The sequence below is a fragment of the Erpetoichthys calabaricus genome, chromosome 12, assembly GCF_900747795.2.
Source record: "Erpetoichthys calabaricus chromosome 12, fErpCal1.3, whole genome shotgun sequence".
Classification (NCBI taxonomy): Eukaryota; Metazoa; Chordata; class Cladistia; order Polypteriformes; family Polypteridae; genus Erpetoichthys; species Erpetoichthys calabaricus.
The window spans coordinates 130456816-130470905 of record NC_041405.2 but is presented as its reverse complement, the minus strand read 5'-3'; the positions used below and the strand labels follow the sequence as shown (position 1 = coordinate 130470905).

The window sequence follows — 14090 nt, the reverse complement described above, 5'->3', positions numbered from 1 at the left end:
TCCCTCCGCTCTGTACACACTAACACTCTTCAAGTCCCCAGAACTAAGCTCAGCAGTATGGGTGACAGGGCGTTTTCATCTGTGGCGCCGAGGCTGTGGAATGCCCTCCCTGATTACCTGAGAGCCTCACAGTCGACCGAGGCCTTTAAGCGAAACCTAAAAACTCATCTTTTTAGAAAGTCATTTTGTTAAAGTATTTTATAGATTCTTCTGTTTTTTATTTATTATTCTATTCTTACTCTGTAGCACTTTGGGATTGCTAAAATATAAAGTGCAATATAAATAAAATGTATTATTATTATTATTATTATTATTATCACGTGGACAGCATTCACATGCAGGATTTGAAGATCCTGGATCTTTTAAGGAGCAGCCCTCACCAATGTATCTGTACATCTGAGCCATATTGAAGGAATGGGGCTTCAGAGTGAAAGTATATCTCAGTCAACAATATATAAGATAGAGAGGGTAAGAGAAAGGTACTACTAATGAGAGCCTGGGAAGAGGAGGAAGAGGAGGATCACACTGACTGACCATAGCAAAGAGGCTCCAAAGTAAGCTGCACACTTAAAATGAGGATACATAATTACAGAGAACATATCTCACACACCTCCCACAAGATGCTGTCCATTACATAAAAATTATTGGATCTGGTTTGCTTTGTTTCAGTCAGTGGGAGCACTGGGGCCATTAGGAGAATTAAGTTAACATAACTACGCAAACTCATTCTTTTTTTTTTTTACTTTTTTCTTTTGCAGGGACTATCTCACCAGTGACATTCCGGTAAGTAACCTGTTTGTGTGTAACATCATAAAGTCTGAACTCTTAGCCCACCTTGGCTAACTGAATGATGATATCCACCCCAAGGCTAAAAAATCTGATTTGCTACCCCTTCCCTACCTCACCTTCTTCACTTCTTTCTATCTCTCTTCTCCTAGAATTCTCCAGAGGTGGATGAGGAAGGCTTCATAATCCGGTCTGACGTCAATCAGAATGATATCCTTCCAGAATGTGCTGACCTGTGTGTCTGTGTGGGATTGCTCTGCGTGTACGTACTGTGAGTGTTGGTTTGTCAACATGTATGCGGCCATCACCCAGTCCGGACAAGCTTATGTTTATGTGAATATGTGTGTTTCTTAGTATGTGTGTGTGTGTGTGTGAGGATTTGTATTACTAGCCTCAATTAAGTCAGACAAGCCATCTCAGAAATTTGTCCACAAATTATCAGGTTAAGGGTGCATGTAAAGAAGGCCTGGTATCAAGCATCCTGGAAGGTTCAGCTTGGTAATTTTGCTGGTGAGGGTCTTGTATATTTTAGAGAAATTTAACATCTGCGAACAAGAAGTTCTATGTGGCTGTAATTATATGTGAACAAGCAGTATGACTTCCATGTCAGGCAGGACATTGTGATGTTGAGACCAATTGAACAAGAAACTGTAAGAGAATTGGCCAGTGATATATGTTAACCAACAATGACCTTGATAAAAAGCTTTTGTGGAAGTTTGCTTTGCAATGGTAGTAGTTTAAAGTATGTGTATAAACTTGATGCAATCTGAAATAAGGGCAATACTATTCTTTTGAACTGAATGAAACAGCAGGGAAATTAGTGTAGAGCCCATAGTGTAGAGAGTTACCTTTGTGCCACATTTGAAAATAATGGAAATTCAGCATTGGTTTTTTGCTGAGTGGAATTTTGAACTGTAATTTTTATTTTTCCTTTCTTTAGCCTTGTTTATGTCTCAATTGTATGCTTGTTTCTTTTCCACTAGAACCAGGAAGCATTAGGGACCAGAATGACACTGATGTCCTGGTTCCATGTGTTTTTTTATTACTGTCAATGGCTCTAAAGAAGGTGCTAATTGCACACTGATTACATCAAACTGAAGTGGCATCATTTTGTTTACTTTCTGACATTATCGATATGGACTAAAGTACTTTATTACTAATGGTACCAACAACTTTTTATACTCTTTGTTAAGTATTTGTTTTGGTCATGTTTTATGCTGTGCAGTTCACCAATTAGTGACTGTAACATCACTGCAGCTTAAGACAATGTAATTTTTCTGCCTCACTCAGCGCTGTCCCTGCAACGTGGCTGCAGAGAGCTTAAACAACTCGGCACATCCACATAAAAACGACAAGGGATGTGAGCTTTCTTGAAGGCTTTTACTGGACCATACCTTGTTGTAAACTTAAAATTTATACAAAAGAAACATACAGGTATTTACAGGTGTACAAACAAACACAATAAAGAATAATTTACAAAGCAATACATAGCAGAGAGTATACATTAAACAATAAAGCTTTAAAAGGCACTTACAAGGTGAGTGATTTCCACGGTTGGATCAAGACAAAGAGAAGCACGTAGACAGAGGTTCAAATTGCTGCGTACCACAACTAACCAGACCCAGGGGTTTATATGCCCAAAAGATACGCTTCGGATGTGACCGAAACAAGAGATAAAGGGGTGCCTACGTGAGACACATGCGGTGTATTGTATTCAAATGTTTATTATGGGACCTACGTGGTTTACGTGAGTTTCATAGACTTTTATAGCACCACTGTGAGTGTGGGACGTGACTGACTGGTGTGTTAATAAATGACAAGATGAAGGGGGAGCACAGCTCAACAAATAACAGCTAACAAGATGTGGGACAGAACGGTCATATTATGTAACTTCTGGTCATTGGGTATGTCAGACTTACCAACTAAAGTTGCTGATTTTATCACTGGACTATGCCAATTTATATGACTGAAAATCACTGATCATATCACATTTAGCAATCATATGCCGACCTTCCAGCACAGTTGTGTTTGCCCTTTTTTTGTGACAACCAATAGCATGCCACCTGACAGAGTCAATGCTCTATGAAAGGTTAACAGGTATAAAGAGTTCATCTACAGTCTCTACTTTTTTTTTCCATTTTGTCATGGTACATACAACACAAGAGATCAGGCAGACAAGCTTCTCTTCTGTTTGTGAGGTTTCTTTTTCCTCGTTGCGGCATTCTATGCTTTGTATTCAGGGATGAACATTAGCTTTCATGTTCACAGTCCTGCCCCTACACCTAAAGACAAAATCTTGCCTGTTTTAATGGACGCGAGTCACAGACTAGTTTGACTGAGGCGCTGGACATGTCATATTTCGTGACTGGCTTCATGGAGGTGTGCAGCCGACTGCCTCTATAAACTCAGATTATGTAAATGAAGACTACAGCTAATAATTGCCGGAAAAGTGGCGGAATTTGTTATGGCCTTTATTAAGGCATTCTTAGGGTTGAACGGGCTCTGCCAATATAGGAGGATCCACTGTGCTGACAAATTTCACTGTTGGTTCCAGGATTTTTTGGTTTCTGATTCCATCTGGTTTCCAGTTGCTAGAGGAAAAGCATTACCTTAGTAATGTGAGTACATAACAACTACAACGTTTATTTCTAAAGCATATTGTCATGCAAAGATTGTTGCTGAAAGTGATTAAAACACTGTAAAAGAACAACTATTCAGTAAAAATGAAAACAAAATCATAATGTCATAATCTGAATGATGACTTTAATTTTTTTATGACTTTTTCTGGGTCTTAATTTTTTCAAACAACATTTCTGTGGTTTTGAAAACCAAGAAATCTATTGATTACATTTGTTTTTTTACACTTTATTTTTAAAGGTGTTCAAATCGACATTCACCAGTGGCACCATATTGTTTTCTTTTTGGTGCCGTCATTTCAGTTAATGGTTGCTGTGCCATTACCAGGGCAGATGAGAAGGAATATGTAATGTCATCAACGCAACTGTGTAAAGGTTACTGTTGTACATTTCATGATCATCTAAGATTTTAGATTCTTCCAAAGGGGGAAAAAACAACCTTTTGCGGTCTTTCTTATTATAATTATTTTTTTCTGTTCCTTCACTTTATTCAACAACTATTCAGTTTGGCTGTGGAGTGATGTCACCTTTTGGTTCTTGATTCACCTTCTTAGCTTTCTTTATATTTTTTTAAGATTTTTGTTTGTTATTTTAACATCATGACTTTTCCAGTTCTCTTTCTATTTAAAGCTGCTGCTACATAGTACAGTCAGTACACCTAACCAATGTGAAGGTAATTTGAAATTATATTATAACTTAAATAAAGCAGTTTTGATTCTTTTATAGTTAGAATGGGAAAATCCAATTTGACAAAATATGCTATGGCCAGATGGCCAAGGAAGTGAGAAAAACAAAAATTCTACCCACCGTAAATACCGGAGAAGATAAACCTCTATGCATGTGTTTGTACGCAGTCATCCATATTACTAAACGAGAATGGTAAACCGGATATGGACGCAGGGACCTGCCCGTGGATGCAAAAGACATAGTGCGCATGTGCCACACAAAGCCCCCCCCCCCCGAGTGAAATGGGAGAGACTACGCACGTGCGCAGGCGCCACACAAAGCCCCCCCCCAGAGCAAAACGGGAGAGACTACGAACCGTCAGAGTAGGAAACAAAGTACAACGTCATAAAGAGGTTAAAGAACAGGGACAAACACATGGAGAGCAGGTTACAGAGCAAAGCCCCCCTCCCCAGAGTAAAACGAGAGAGACTACGAACCGTCTGACATGCCGCAAGCAGGATAAAGCGAGGTCAGAAATAAAACACAGAGTAGGAGACAAAGTAAAACTTTATAAAGGGATTAAAGAACGGGGACGAACACATGGAGAGCGGGTTACAGATGATGAAAACTGGAATGCAACAGCTTCAAAAAAACCTAGGCACAAAACACATCCACACCGAGATACGTCATCCTCACACGTCCAAACTATACAGCATAGGTGGATCACATTACAGTGATGCATTATTAACAGTACGATAAACATCACAGTATCGCAAACAAATGAAAATTATTACTCGAAAAAGGGAAAATATATTCACCACGGACCAGGTGTCATTGAAACAAAAGCAGAATAAAGCGAGATCAGAAATGAAAGACAGAGTAGAAAGCAAAGTAAAACGTCATAAACAGGTTAAACGAGGGGGCCACACACATGGACAGCAGGTTACATATAATGAACACCGGAATTCAAAAGCTTCAAAAATAAAAGCTCGTCTGACCGAGATTCAAAATGAAACGGGAAACACTACGGGGTCCGCAGTAGTCCACAATGCACCGTATAATAGTACGGACGGAGCTCCGTATTAACAGTGGGGGGCCCCAGAGTGACACGGGTGAACGCTCCGTATTAAACGTGCGTCATCCTCACACGTGGCTGCCCAGCGGGCACGGGTTCAAAACGCCGGGGGTAGGCGAGCGAAGCAAGCAGGGGGCGGAGCCCCCTTGTAAAAACAGAATTGTCTAGGAAATAGCTGTAATTGAAAGACTCTGTTTGACCACTAATGCTCACATGCCTAGTTTCTTTCAAACAAAAAGGTCACTGACGTTTTGTACAGTTTTCAGGATCTCCACCTTCATTCCTGTAATGGTTAATTGTGCGCACTATCAAACCAGGTTATCACTGGTTCTTCCAGGCATGTGGTTTACTTAAGAATTTCTAAGGCTTCTACAGTATGTGTGAAAGTGGTTACTATATAGTTGTGTCTGTCTGCTGTGTAACTCTTTCAAAAACGTTTAGCATACATTTATATTTTGGATATTGCCCTTTACTACAATGAACATGAGAAAGAGACTAACTTCTACTCCAGTGACTCGGACTTTGATGATGACGAACCAAAGAAGATTCGCATACAGATCCGTCCAGTTGCCAGCAGAAGTGGACAGGACTCAGCGGCCACAGAACAGGAACTGAAGGCCACTGTTGGGGCACTGACGCTTCCTCCAAATCGAGGGGTAGGTAATTCTGTTCTGCATGGTAAGAAAGAGACTGATTTTTCCAGTATCTTGCCTATCTATTCATCTATGTGGGTCTGTCATATAGCACCTGAAGCATTCTTACCTGTCTTTGGAAACTTAACTGGGAAAGAGACCCCTGAGAGGGAACCAATTTAAACATTTTTTTTTTCAACGGATTTGTGTGGCAGTCTTTAATTGGCAAGCATTCCTAGGGAATTGTGTGAAGTTTTACATTAGTCAGTTAGATAGACAGGCCTTCCCAATGGATTATATAAGATGTAAAATTAACCTGGGAGTTCATTAAAGGAAAACCTTCCAGGCAAATAACAGAAGGGATTCAGGGAGTTGTAGTCTCAGTTGGGGTGTCTTATGTAGAATAATATTCCTGGGGAATTGTGGGAGGTGTGGCAAGGGAGATTTTAAGGCACAGTCTTCTCTATGGATTATGGGGACTGCAGCTGAGACCTTACAGAGTGACCTTTCTGAGCAGGCCACATTACTACAGTACTGCTTTTGCCTCCTCATTCAGCCCAATCTTTTGCCTCCTCATTCAGAAGAAGGGTTTCCATCTTTTGAAGTCATAAAAAAGTACCAGATTGCAAGGTACTTAAACACACTTAAAAATATGAGAGATCTTTTTAGGAATGTTATTGGAAATGTTTGTGATCTGGGTGAAATGTCTCTCCTGGTCTTATGCTTCAAGATCAATCTGATATGGCAATGTTTCAGCATTTTTTCCACCAAAAAGGGATGTGTTTTCTTTTTGTGCCTCAAAGAAAATTTTATTGCAAATAAGTTAAGCCTCTGTATGTGCCAACATTCCTTCATTCAAACAAAGATTTGGAAAAATAGCATTGTAGACACCCCCAGCAGATTAAAATAAAACAATAAATGAAAGAACAGGCAAAAACTGTAGCCTACAAAACAGGCAATGTTCTGAATGGCAGAAGAAACAGATGGAAAATAACTGACCAAATCCAAAACTAGAAACAAAGTAAAAAAACAAGTGTCCTAACAGTAAATTATTCTCCAGAGAACCTTTTAGCTTTCACTTCTCTAAGAAAATATGCAAAATTATGGTATGGTATCTGAGCTAGCGCACCATCATCTTATTAGTGGTGGCGTGTAATGATACAGCGGGTTACATGACCTCCGTGTCAAGTGACCAAAAATTGGGCACAGTTCCATAAGCAAAATTGCTCTGCCAGAATAACGATAAAATTATAAATAGCCACAAAGTCAAGTGTAAATTGTACAAAACTAACATAAAACTGCTTACCAGGATACCAGTCCTCAGAGCCATTACAAAGGGAAGGTATTTAGGAGAGAGTTTACTCCTAGATAATATGCAATTTCAAATGACTTTTAAACTTTTAAAGAACTGCACAGGAAGACAGATGCTTCTCCAGGTACACCAAAAGGAATCACTCAAAATGATCCACTCATTTTCAAATTACTCATCGCTACCAGGTTGATAGAAACAATCTAACCTAGTGTTGGTCATGTCTTAATTTTGTCTTATTTTTAATTTTCAGGTCTCCATCAAACGGCAGCTGTCAAGTAAGTAGAGTAAACCTAAAATAAAGAGCCATCAAGAAGGAAGCCATAAAAAACTGACTCTAATATATTAATCTTTTCAGGAACCTCTGGTTCTATGATGGGTAACCGATCCAGAGAAGAAGGAGAAAATGCACAACAAGGAGGTAAGGAAAACATTGCACGTCTTCCATTATTTAGTGCTATGAATGATGGTGGGACTTCATATTGGACAACCTGATTGGCAAGTGAGAAAAATTTAAAAGGGAGTCGTAACAGCAGTACAGGCAGTCGTCAACTTACGACCTATGCGTCTTACTTACGACCATTCGCCTTACAACTAGTACCGTATCTTATGGGCAAATGGGTTTTCACCATGCCAGCTCTGTATGCCGAGACTCATTCATCTCGATCTCAGTTTTATTACCTGCAGCAGTTTCTACTACATTCAGTTACATTTGTCTTACAATTACAGGAAAAAAGGCAATCGATCTTGACACAAAAATGAAGGTGATCAAGGAGTAAAAGGGAGGAAAGAAAGCAAATATGATCATATGTGACCTTAAGTTATCCCACAGTAACTGATGTTGACTGCATGTTCTGTACTGCTGCACTTTGGCTTTGAATCTGGTTAACATCCAAAGCTTCTGCATTGTGAATCACAATGTGTCGCTTCGTGCGAACTGTCATGAAGGGGTAATGAAATCACACAGAACTCCTTTATCTGTTAAAATTTATTATTAACAGGCTGAAGTGTTAAAACAGAAAATATATGAGTGCTCAAACACTGCCGGTACAATTCCTCCTCCACAAGGAACACTGAGAGGCTCACTCTGATTACTTAACCTAACACAGACAAAGAAAGGATTTGTGAAACTATTAAAGGTTCAGCACCTATGCAAGCAACAATATACACAGAAAAATATAGAAAATCTGCAAAATTTGCTATGGTTGATGATAAAAAGGATATAAAACAAACAATATGACTTAAGGGACTTCCTATACAGTGCTGTGTATACAGTCAAGTTTGAATACATATACCAGTCCGTCTTATGCCCATATCTATTTATGACCAGTTCGTCGGAACTGAATGTGGTCATAAGTCGGTGACTACCTGTATACATACAGCAGAGGCTCTTTCTCTTTTCTAAACTATTGTGTACATATGCATTGATGCCACCCCATTTTCAGCTGATTAGTGATATAAATAAATGTTCTCCCTGAATCTTCATACACACCCAGTATTTAATGCAGCAATGACTGTTCCCCTCTCTGTATTGTTCTCCCTCTCTCTTGCAGTCTCTTTGTCTCTTTATTTTAACAGATTTTTTATTTTATGGCCTGATGACTCTTTTGGGTGGGTCTACCCACCTCTTGGCTGCTCACAGCCATGTATCTGTCTATTAAGGTTAGACAAGAGGTTCCATGTTGGAGGAAATCTGGTTTATCTTTCCTGTCCTACCATTGCTCTTTTTTGTTATCCTCATTAGAGAGGTGTCGAGTTTCAAAATAATATATAGCTTTATGAACCATGGGGTGACTTATAGAACAATCTGTTAATCTGTGGCTGAATTCTACCAGCAAACGTTGTTGATGCAGCCTTTTGTGGGCCTTGGGGTAGTCTTTGAACCACTTGCTTTGACCACCCTATGTTATTTGACCTTGACTCAACTGGAAATCTAGGACTTGTTTGAAGAAGCAAAAGCCATGTATACAAATTCAGTGGTCTCTCTATGGTAATTGTTTTTGCAGGAATATGACTTCAATGATTTTTGCATTGGTGAGAATGTTGAAATTGGTGTGATAAATCATTCTCTTTATTATTGTTTATTTATGTATATGTTTGTTTATTGATTTACTGTTATTTACTATTACGTTTACAAGTGAAACGGTAGCACAGTGGTCTGCACTGCTGCCTCACAGTATCCAAGTCTGTGTCTTTGTGAAGTTTTATTGTTCTCCCCATGTATGGTGGAGTTTTTTTCTGAATATACTCATTTTTCCCCCCTGCCTCCAAAAATGTGTAGGATTAGTTGATTGACAATTCCAATTTGGTCCCATATGGATTTGTGTGTGAGTGGTTTCTGCAGTGTGCTGGCACCCTGTACAAGACTGTTTCCTGCCTTGAACCCAGTTCTATCAAGATAGGCCCCAGCACACTGCGACTCTGAATTGGATCGAATGAGTTGGAGCATGTGTTATGTTATGTTATGTTATGTTATGTTATGTTATGTTATGTTATTGTTGTTTTCCCTCAACCAGATTCTGAACATGACTGGCTCCAGCGGTCCACATCCAGTCCAGAAGGAAACAGGTCAGTTGAGCACTTGAGTTTACTAAACGTTTTATGTTATTTGGATCATAAACCTATAAGATGTAGATAAAAAAGATGGTTGTTACCAAAGATAATTACTGTTGGGCTGACTAAATCCATCATTTAAAATAGCAAATGTAAGGAAAAGGAAACCTGCAAAAAGACAGGTAAAGTGGGAGAGACTGGGAAAAATAGCAACATGCATATCAGAGGTGGGTGAACAATTGAGAAATGGATAGAAAGAATGAGAAAGATGAGATTGCCCCAGTTTGGCCATGAGGTTGACAGGGCAACAAAAAAACTTAGATGAAAAGTTCAATTATTTCTTTCTATCTACACAGACTAATTTCTGACAGACCTCCTCCAGATCCCCTATTTGGACCTCCACTGGATTCTGCTTTTAAACCCAGCAGCCTGGGAGGTAATAATCACCTTACATCACCTACTGCTCAATTCTACCAGCAGATTACATTTTAGCCTTGCATATGTAGCACCTTGAACTTCTATCATTTTTGATTTTCTTTTCTTTTCTACAGGCTCCATGCCACCTACTTCATCTTCTAATTCTTCGTCCCCTGAAAATGTTGAGGACTCTGGCCTGGACTCCCCTTCCCATCAGCCACTTGGTCCTTCCCCAGAGCCTAGTCCCTGGGCTGCCTGGCCTCCAACGAGTTCCAGGCAGAGTAAAGGTTTCTCCGTCTCTACTGATCCTTTCCTAGTGGCTTTCAGTGAGCCCTCCTCCTCATCATCACCTGCTTTGTCAGAGGATGCCAACAGAGCATGGTGCCCCTCTAGCCAGAGCCCCCGAGGACCCAGTGACAACTCTTCCTCTTCTCTTGCCACCTTCAGCCGCCCCTCGTCTTCTGAATCTGAAGTACCACCTTGGCCTGGCCAACCCAGAGGATCCCGGACTCCTGATTCCACTGACTCTTTTCTGGCAGTGTTCTCCAAAGAACGGGCAAGCTCAGAACCTTTAAACCCAGCGCCAGCACATCGCAAAGGTCCCACCCACAGTTCAGCTGGTGCATCTCCTGTGTCACACTTAGATCCCTTCTCCATGTCCTTCAGCTGTTTAGCTGATGGCAAGATGGCCATGCCTCCCCCAACAAGCTCAGGGATAGAGCACTGTGGGCCCTCATCTAAGACAGTATCTCCTGAAGACCCATTTGCCATCACGATGGTCGGCAGTCCTACCCATCAGTCATCCCTAACAAACCCCAAACAGAATGTTTCCAAAAGGCTATCCACTCCAGGGACCAGGCCTGGTAAGAAAGAGCTAGTAAGATGGAACTCGCTCCACAACCCCTTCCTGGATGCCACGGGGGCCTGGGAGACAGGTCGTCAGCAGGAGACCCCCTTGAATGAGCTAGACTCAGGACGGAAGCATCAGTCCTCAGAAAGACTTGATAGTTCACAACTGTGGGAAACAAGGAGACACTGTCCTTCAGAGAGTTATGGTACTGAAAAGAAGCCAGATTCTTCACAAGGGTGGAGCTCAGAAAAGAAGCCATTACCTTCAGATAGGCCAGAGCCTTCAGGAGGGTCAGGGACAGAGAAGAATCTGCACACTATTCATAGACTGGAAGCTTTAGACAGACGCAGCTCAGAAAAGAAGTCAAAAGCTTTTGACAGGCGAGCGTCGTTAGGGGAGTGGGGTATGGAGATGAAGCTACAATCTTTTGATAGGCCAGACACATTCGAAGAATGGGGCCCAGAGAAGAAGCTGCAGCCTTCTGAGAAGCCAGAAACAATAAGTGGATGGGACACAGTTAAGAACTCAAAACCATCTGATAGGCTGGATAAGTCAGGGAGTTCGGGTACAGACAAGAAGTCACAGCCTTGTGAAAGGGTTGAGTCTTCAGGTGGGTGGAGAATAGAGAAGAAGGCACCATTATCTGACCACTTGGATTCTTCAGAGTTGTGGGGCTCAGAAAAGAAACCATCAACCTCCTATAGGCTAGAGGCCTCTGTGGGGTGGCCCACAGAGAAAAAGCCACAGCCTAACGATAGGGTTCAGTCATCTGTACTATGGGGTAGTGCAGAGAAGAAGAAGCAGTGTTCGGAGTGGCTGGATTCAACAGGGAAGCTTGGGGCAGATAAGAAGCCCCAGCCTCCTGACAGTCTAGAGTTATCAGGTGGGCTAAGAACAGAGAAAAGGCAACTGACATCTGATAGGGTAGAATCTTCAGGGGGATGGGGCAAAGAGAAGAAATCTCCCTTCTCTGATAGGCTGGAGTTGTCAAGTGGTGTGGGAGCAGAGAAAAAGCAGCAGTCATCAGATAGGCTGGAGTCATCTAGGGAATGGGGGACAGAAAACAAACTGCTATCATCTGATAAGCTAGAATCATCCGGAAGACGAGAGAAGGAGAGAAGGCAGAGGTCCTCTGACAGGCTTAATTCTTCTGGAGGTGGGGAGATGGACAGGAGGCAACGATCCTCGGATAGATGCAGCACTTCAAGAAGCTGGGAAATAGAAAGGAGGCAACGGTCTTCTGACCGGCTTGGTGCTTCTGGTGACTTGGAACCAAGCTTGAGGCCAAGGTCCTCTGAGAGGCTTCCTGCTTCAGGAGGCCGGGATAATGAAAGGCAGCAGCAGTCTTCTGAAAGGAGAAACACAGCAGGGAGTGGTGAGACAGATAGGCGTCCTCGAGGCACAGACAGACGTGCCACTTCGGAGAGAAAGCCACGGTCTTCCGATCGACTTAGCAGTTTGGGCAGCTGGAAGATAGAACGGAAACAGCAAGGTCCTGAAAAACATGATCCCCACGTGGGCCGTGGGATGGAGACAAAGCTGCAGGACTCTGAGGTGCAGGATCACTCTGGGTCCTGTGAAGTGGACAGAAAGTCAAGGTCCTCTGAGGGGCAGGACCCCCCAGGCAGCTCTGAAATGGATAGGATGGTACGGTCTTCTGAGGGCATATGCGGAAGCCAGCTACAGAATTCCACATCTTCTGGGTCTTCAAACCGAGAGGGGGAGGCAGGTGGCAGGAAGGTGGCCTCCCAGCCCATTCAACCAGCAGGTATGTGCCATAGTTGTGAGTGGACATAACCTATTGCTAGTTTTCCCTTGCAGCCACCAAAATAACATTCTCTAAGCCCATTTCATCTAGTTTAGGATTTTGAGAGGCTGTAGTCTGTTTTGCCTGCAATGAGTGTCAGGAGGGAAACAGCTTTTGAGAATGCACCAGTCCATCACAGGGTACACTTGCGCACAGATCCAATTGGACAATTTGGAGTTGCCAATTAAAATAGCATGCATGTCTATAAGGATGTGTAAAGGAAATGGTAAGAAATATTCGTGCAGAAAAAAACCTGCATTGGTTTCAAATCCAGGACACTGGATCTGTTAGCAGTAGCAGTGCTAACGCTTCACCACTGCTCCATCCTCCACTTGAAAACTTAGACAAAATTTTGCTGTTGATCACTGCTCACCCAGTAACCCCAGAAGGGACTAGCTAATAAGCTGGGCTTAAGGCCAAAAGTTGCAGGCCCAGTGCCCGCTGCTGGCTCACTGTGTGCCCCTGGAGCAAGTAATTCAACTTGCAAGCAGTCTAATTGTAGGAAACAGCCTCTCTTATGCTGAAATAACATGTAATGGCGTTATATATGGTATATGGTGATTTAAAGGCCTTGGTGTTAGACTCTTTTTTCTTATAGATAGCTTGATTGATATGCTATCATCTGTCTCTGTTTTCTAGCCAAATGATCAGAGGTAGGCGGCACGGTGCTGCCTCGCAGTTAGCAGACCCGGGTTCGCTTCCCGGGTCTTCCCTGCGTGGAGTTTGCATGTTCTCCCCGTGTCTGCGTGGGTTTCCTCTGGGTACTCCGGTTTCCTCCCACAGTCCAAAGACATGCAGGTTAGGTGCATTGGCGATCCTAAATTGTCCCTAGTGTGTGTTTGGTGTGTATGTGTGTGTGCGTGCCCTGCGGTGGGCTGGCGCCCTGCCCAGGGTTTGTTTCCTGCCTTGCGCCCTGTGTTGGCTGGGATTGGCTCCAGCAGACCCCTATGACCCTGTAGTTAGGATATAGCGGGTTGGATAATGAATGGATGATCAGAGGTTGACCATTTATATGAAGTGACTAAATAAGATATAATTAAAGAGATTTTGGGGCAGAGTGTAGGGGTTGTGTTATTAGTGTTGTTTTGCATATTGGGGAAGAAGCTTGATATGACGCTTGTCCTCTTTTCCCTATTTTAGGATCACCTCACTCCAATAAAGGAGATGGTGTAGATGCTGGTGTAACCCCTCCACCTCGACCCTCAAGATCCAGGAGAAGCAGAGGAGGGAAGCTCAGTGGCTGTGAGCGGGTAAGATCTCTGTCGGATAGCCCAGTTACACAAACCCAAACCCAGAAATCCTCCTTGGCAGGAAACTGTAGTTCAGACTTCTGTCTCATAGTTGAAAGAGATGCTGCTC

At 42.3% G+C, this 14090-nt stretch overlaps 1 protein-coding gene across 1 annotated transcript in view; it reads left to right on the top strand.

Moving 5' to 3' along the window:
- fcho1 (FCH and mu domain containing endocytic adaptor 1) overlaps positions 1-14090 on the top strand; it is a 112653-nt gene that overhangs the window by 65751 nt on the left and 32812 nt on the right. Inside the window, exons 13-21 of the mRNA XM_051934682.1 lie at positions 759-783; positions 939-1013; positions 5652-5819; positions 7358-7382; positions 7463-7525; positions 9621-9672; positions 10014-10093; positions 10209-12692; positions 13872-13981. Coding sequence (XP_051790642.1) covers positions 759-783; positions 939-1013; positions 5652-5819; positions 7358-7382; positions 7463-7525; positions 9621-9672; positions 10014-10093; positions 10209-12692; positions 13872-13981 — 3082 coding nt within the window. The remainder of the gene's footprint in view (positions 1-758; positions 784-938; positions 1014-5651; positions 5820-7357; positions 7383-7462; positions 7526-9620; positions 9673-10013; positions 10094-10208; positions 12693-13871; positions 13982-14090) is intronic.